The following is a 7,131-nucleotide window of genomic DNA, read 5'->3' on the forward strand; positions in this document are numbered from 1 at the left end:
AACAAAGAGAGGGGAAATTACCTAACGGTTCAGTTACAGGAAAAAAAAAAGGGGGGGGGGGGCGGGGGCAAGTGGTAGACAAAAAAAGCAGTTGAACAAAAATAATTATGCTTAATTTTTTTTGGGGGGTGTTCTAATTTGATCTGGGTTATTTTTCTAAAGATTTTCTTTTTACTGCTGGGGCAGCAACCATTTAACTATGTCTAGGAACTTAAGAGAAGGAAACACTGCACAAGTTTTAAATAGAAAATATCTTTGAATTCTTTTTGTCAGATTTAAAGTTACAATGTAAAGTACCTGATCTGGATGGCATGCCTAGATAGTAAATATTGATCTGCAAATATTCTGCTATGCAAGTGCCCAGTTTGTGTAAACCAAAAGGTTAATGAAGCGCTTTTTAGTTAAATAATGGTTCCAGACAATTTGGCCGCTAGATGAAGTCATCATGGGAAGCTGGGTGGGTCTGTGCATGAGCAAGTACAGTAGTGGACTGATGCTGCTTGAAAGGAAGGTGGTGAGACTGAATGGAAAAGGATCAAAAAGCTTTGCTTGTCAGAGCGGATGGGACAGCTGGAGAGAGTATGTAGGAATACTACGGACTATTCTGCTTCCTCTGTTTTGTGTAAATATCTACTACATATGCATGGTGCTGTCCAAGGAATGATAAAGAAATGACTGTTTGCTTATTTCCACTTAGAATATTTTGAGAAAAATAAAAGCAAAGTTGTGCTGCTGTAGTCTCAGTGTATAGGAGTTTCTTAAGGGAATACTAAAAAACAGACGTTGAGGACAAATGGTGGCATATCGTGATACACTTTAAGACAGAAGACTGTTTTTCTTTTCAAGGAGAGGTAACTTTTTTTTAAGGCTTGTAAAATCTCAAAAGTGTTATGCTGGAATCCACAATAATAAACATCAGTTCTGGCTCTTACATCTATGTAGAATTATTAATGATATAAAAACGTAAATTGAAGTCTTTTAAGGCACTCATGGAAAAAAGAATAAACAACCTAGGGAAATGTTAATTTTTTTTTTTAATATGTTAAAAAAGCTCAGTGAATTACAACATATCTGATGCTGTTTGAAAATCCAGAGAGCTTGCTTCAAAACTTGATGTAAGCTGGGACCTACATTTCAGTTCCAGTCAGGCAAGTGAAAACTAGTTCTGTCAGCTCAGATGCTCAAAGATATCCCAAAGAGACTGTAGAGCTTGATATAAATAAAAACATTTTTCCCAAAATGCTCTAGGTCTGTAAAACGGGGGTTTCTTGCAGGTTGGAAATGCTTACCAAAGAAAGCTTTGGAGGTACATTGTAGGACAGCTACTTTGCCTATTTTGATCCTAATCAGTGCTGTTCCTCCTTCACTTTCATGACTAATTAATATGTTTTTGGAAGAAAATATTCTGATACTCTGGCGGTTTGCTGGCAGGTACTAAGCACGATAGCTGAAGTTATCTGGTCTTGAATATATGTAAGATCACTTTGGGATGTCTAGCATTCGAGGGGAGGAAAAACTTGGAGACTCTCTCACAGGTCTGGCTATTGCGAGGTGCTCAGTTCTAAGGTGCTACCAGTCTGTTGTTGTAAATACTTGGTTTTGCAAATTCTGCTCATATAGTAGATCTGAATTAAGATGTTCAGTGCAATAATGAGCATTTTGTCCTATATTACCTTGGGATAGTTCAGAGTGCATTGCTTTTCATTTCTAATACTATTTTGAATGTCAGAGACTTCTTTCCCTATTTAGTTCTGCCTGTACCAATGGGCGCTTCTTAGATTTCATGTAAATTCCCCTAAACACTGCGCATCATGCTGCTTCTTTTTATGGAAGTGATAATAATTTCAGATGGTGGTTGCTCAGAAGCCTGATTGTTGAAAGTTTTGTGGAGGCAAAAGTGTATTTACTGATATGCTGTCGTGGTTTAACCTCAGTCGGCAACTAAGCACCACGCAGCTGCTCGCTCACGACCCCCCGCCCCAGCGGGGTGGGGGAGAGAACTGGAAGAGCACAAGTGAGAAAAACTCGTGGGTTGAGATAAAAACAGTTTAATAATTGAAATAAAATGATAATAATAATACAAAAAGCAAGTGATGCACAGTACAATTGCTCACCACCTGCCGACCGATGCCCAGCCAGTCCCCGAGCAGCGGCCCCCCCCGGCCAGCTTTCCCCAGTTGATGTACTGAGCATGACGTCCCATGGTATGGAATGTCCCTTTGGCCAGTTTGGCTGTGCCCCATCCCAGCTTCCTGTGCCCCTCCAGCCTTCTCAGTCGGTAGAGCATGGGAAGCTGAAAAGTCCTTGACTAGTGTAAGCACTGCTCAGCAACAACTGAAACATCGGTGCGTTATCAACATTGTTCTCACCCTAAATCCAAAACACAGCACTGTACCAGCTACTAGGAAGGAAATTAACTCTATCCCTGCCAAAACCAGGACATATGCCAAATCCAACAGAAATGATCTCTCTTTGCCTACAATTATTTATACATTGCTTTGTTCACAATGTAAGAAACTCTTAGGTCCGTGTGTACACTTTAACAGTTGTCATTTGACTTCACTCCAACATTAAGCAACAGCTTTCATGCGTTTTTTTAATAGAGGGATCAATGCTTCCGTATGAGATAACAAGCTTTTAAAAGAAAATCTTCTATGTAAGTTATATGCAAAAGGCTTCAAAGAGGCTTTAGCTTCTGCTAAAGATACAAGCGGTATTAAAACTAAATGGAAATTTTTTGATTTTTTTTTTTTAGTGTTTTTTATTACATGAAATATAACTTGAATATACAACACTAAGCAGGAACTGTGTTGAAATAAGAGATGTATTTTGACCTACTAATACCTTAGCTTCTCTTAAAACATGAAATATCTGTGTTGCAGTTATGGTTGTGGTTTTAGTAAATTGTACCAGCAATATTAGTAATAATTTGTTCCCCTCTATATTGCTTTTCATCTGTGCTAATACTCAGAAACTTTAGGAATGTGTTAGTGTTCTCAACAAAGAGATGGAAAAATGGAAGACCAGACCATTCAGTAATGTAAGTGATTAGCAGTAGAGTCTGAATGGACTCCCAGTCCAGTAACCTCTTACTGGGGCTCAACAGCTCTCTCTGAACCTCTGTGGACTAAGGAGTACATTAAAAAAACCCCATTGCGCCCACCAAATTGCTACACTGCTATGTAGCTGGGATTAGAAGGCTCGCAGGCAAGTATCCCTGCTAGTTTTCTTCACAATTAGGTACGTGCAATGATAAAGAAAGTGCATGAAGATATCAAAGAATGAGGTTACTCTTGTTAAAGTAAGGGTCTGGAGTGTGGAAAAACTTGGGAGTTTCAGAATAGGAACCCGTCTATCCTCTGGGGCAATTTAATTATGAATCTAGTGATTTTTGTGTAGTATTTGAAGATGATTACTGGAAACGTATTTAAGAGAACAAAATAAGAAAATACCTTGAGAATAATCTTATAAATATAACTTCCTTTATATTGGGAATTAATGCCCAGTGCAGAGACAAAAATAGCTGTTTGAGATGCCATCATTTGGTTTGTATGTCAGTATAAATATAACACAGGTATCTTTCTTGTTCTGCTTTTATTCTATTTCATGTTTTTGAAGTTTCATCACATACCTGCATATACTGAAATATTCATAGGTAGATTTTCTGGGATCAGTGCCTCACTCCTGCCTTTAAATCAGCATGTTTTTGTGCTTTGCATCATGACAACGTGTTCCACATTGTAGGAATTATCTAAAGACCTATTTGATTGACCACTGTTGATCTATATTTCAAAACGGAGAAATGCTCAATTGGAAGTACTAGCAGCTGAAAGCTTTTATATGAAAAATCACCTAAAAACAGCCTAAGAGTTGTACAGACGTTGCCACCCTTGTACAGGTGTTTTGCCACAACACTTAAGGCTGTTTTTCATTTTGGGAATGACAGTAGTTCTACCTTCATGTTAACTTAGAGTTTCTGAAGGTGTGGCAGACTCGAATGCTTTATGTGGGACTCCGTTACTGAGATATTGATGTTAGCATTTAAACCATGCATGCTGATATATGGTAATTACTGTTGAGCAAAGTGGCATGTAACTCTAATCATAGACTCAAAGCAAGCCAAAGAGTTTGCTTTGCTATCTCTTGATGTGAAGGGAAAAGAAGAAAAAAAAAAAAGGACAACTTTGTAGAAAAATTCCTTTAGGGAACATTTAAGTCAGCCAAACTGACAGAAAACGCTTTTTTGAAATTGTTTTGAGTAAAATCAAACTCTAGGAAGAGGATCCATTTGGATTATGTCCAATAGATAAATATCCTGTTTAGAACAGGGTTGGGAGCGACCCCTCCACACCATCTCTCATACTACTCTTAAATGAATAGAAAGCAAACTAAAAATTATTTTTGCTGAAGTGGAGATTCATTACCAGAAGATTCAGGTTTCTGTTCAATGCTGTATAGGCTCCCTGTAACTACTGTAAATTGGCAAACAAGTTTTGATATCTGACTACTTTCTGGGAAGTTGGTTTTCCTTTTTCATGCAAACATAATACGAACTATACTAATTCCTAGTTATTGATATACCTGTTAGCTTGCATACAGTTCACTAGTGGTATTTTTCAACTTTTCAGATGGCATTTAACATCAAGCCTTTATCCTAATTTCTAGTGTTAAAACTTTTGTTTTCCACAGAAAAGTCAGTAAGGAGTTTGAGTTGTTAATATACCGCACTACATCATTATTAGTTTTATTTGCTAAGTTAGAACGTAAATTTTATGAGGTGTTTAGACTACTTTTAACCTGCAAAAATAATATCCTATAAACTCAGGAAAAGTAATGAGGCTATTAATCTACTTTTGCAGTCTTCTAGTTTAGTAAGCACAAATATGTTTGTCATTTTGAATAAATATACACCAGTTGTTGAACTGTTGTTAGTTTGATGTATAGTTAAAAAGTAGCCATTTTAACATTTGATTTTGTTTGTATCTTCTGTAATCTGTGTTCATTTTCTATACATAATATATAGAATTTCAGACCGAAATACAGAAATCCGTGGGAAATAGTGTGAGGACATTGGAAATATGATTCCTTCAAGGAATAATTCAATAAAATTTAGAATGGAAATGAAAAAGAGATAGTAGGCTATTTGGTAATGCGGTAATAAGCATAAAGTGGGAAAAGGCAGTCTTTAAAATAAAACAAGTACTTTGTGAAGTACATACTAATTTGTGCTTGTGCTCAAGAAAGATTAACCCAGTATAGTGTTTTGAGAGTTCACATGATGTGTAATTCATCTTACTATATATAAACTAAGCATTTTGGAAAGTTAAATTACTATTTTAGTGTCTTTTGATGTCAATCAACATTTTTCTTAAGAATTATATAATATGAGATATTGACGGTGGAAAGCTAGTGTCAACGATTACAAACAAGGCTCTATTTTGGTAATGACTTAGCATTAGAAAAAAAATTACTTTTCAAACATCTAGTAAAGTTGCTTGAAGATGCCATTTTTTTTCAGCTTAGAAATGCTAACAGCAGTTTTAAAAGTTACTTTAAAATCCAATTTATATCGAGATTACTTGGCAGGCATGTGAATTAGATAGAAGACAGAGAGCAGAGCCAGTGTACCTTTCTTCTCCTATAGCCTTTCTGTACACAGTTGATGTATTGTTTTAGTGATTTTTATTAAAGCAGTTAATAAAAAAAAAAACAAACTGAAAACGAAACTGTCTTGGGTAAGACAATTTTTGGCAACATAACAGCTTGCGTGAGCCTGATTGATAGTTGGCAAAGTGGCAGGATATAAGGGGTCACAATAAATAGAAACAGACTCAAGAAAGGTTAAAAGGGGAATCCTTTTGGGATCACAAACAGCATCAGGATGAGGGTGTGTTGAATCAAAATCGGTGATGGAAAACAGCTTGTTGAGGGTAGGTAGTCAGCAAGGTTATGGAGAAAGGGGAGAATGTGCTATGAAGAGCCCAGTATTTGATGCAAGTTAGAAGTAGTGTTTTGAAGACAGGGAATGTATCTGTGGAGCTGAGTAGAGCATGTATAACAACACGTGCTTACTTTGAAGATAAAAACAGTGTGTGGCAGAAGCAAGAGCTAACAAGGTCCCATGATGTGTAAACAGAGGGATTAGGTATAAATCAAGAGAGATAATGTTACTCTGCTGTAAAGCTCTAGTAAGACTGCAAGTGGAATATTGTGTCCCATGCTGGACTTGGAGACTAAAAAAAAACCCAAACAGGTTATTTTGATCCCTGGAAGGTAGGAAGAGGGCAAAAAGCTTATTTAAGGATTAGAATGTTTGTCTTATGAACGAGGATTTGAACAACTCTGCATGCTTAGACTTACAAGACATCAAGTGCAAGAAGAGTTGATTACGGTGAGTAAGTGCTTACTGGGGCCCTGCTGAGACCTGGGAGGGAGGTGCGTGCAAAATGCAGCAGCTCCGTGGAGTGAGCAGCCGTGATGACCTTGTGTCTATCATAAATTTATGATGTGCATTAAAAAGGAGTTTCTCTTCAATACAGCAAGGATGCACCTTATTAATACTAACTGGAGTGACTGCAGCAGGCAGTGCTGACATTTAAAGGCAAAAAAATCATATTGTTGTTGATTTCAGTAAGCTTTCAGCTGGGTCTCTAATTGACAAATTTGGCTGAATAAAGACCAATAATGAAACTATGATTGACTTTATTCACTGTGAAGGGGTCACATTTTGATCTGAAATGTATTACAGGATATGACCTTTACAAAGCAGATTTCTTCGTTAAAAATGTGCTGGTAACATATTGGGTCGACATCAAGATAACAAGATGGCTTCTTGACTGCTGTGATTCTAGATATGCTTTTTCTATGGGTCTGTCATAGAATCATAGAGCCATAGAATAGTTTGTGTTGGAAGGGACCTTTAAAGGTCATCTAGTCCAACCCTCCTGCTGTGGGCAGGGACATCTTCAACTAGATCAGGTGGCTCAGAGCCCCGTCCAACCTGACCTTGAATGTTTCCAGGGATGGGGCATCCACCACCTCTCTGGGCAACCTGGGCCAGTGCTTCACCACCCTCAGCGTAAAAAAGTTCTTCCTTCTATCTAGTCTAAATCTACCCTCTTTTAGTTTAAA

At 37.4% G+C, this 7,131-nt stretch overlaps 1 protein-coding gene across 1 annotated transcript in view; it reads left to right on the forward strand.

Moving 5' to 3' along the window:
- Positions 1 to 1,826: 1,826 nt before the first annotated feature.
- The window catches only part of DPP10 (dipeptidyl peptidase like 10), a 259,024-nt gene continuing 253,719 nt past the window's right edge, over positions 1,827 to 7,131 (forward strand). Inside the window, exon 1 of the mRNA XM_009290973.2 lies at positions 1,827 to 1,851. Coding sequence (XP_009289248.1) covers positions 1,827 to 1,851 — 25 coding nt within the window. The remainder of the gene's footprint in view (positions 1,852 to 7,131) is intronic.

This window comes from Aptenodytes forsteri, unplaced genomic scaffold, assembly GCF_000699145.1.
Source record: "Aptenodytes forsteri isolate BGI_AS27 unplaced genomic scaffold, ASM69914v1 Scaffold29, whole genome shotgun sequence".
NCBI classification, from domain to species: Eukaryota; Metazoa; Chordata; class Aves; order Sphenisciformes; family Spheniscidae; genus Aptenodytes; species Aptenodytes forsteri.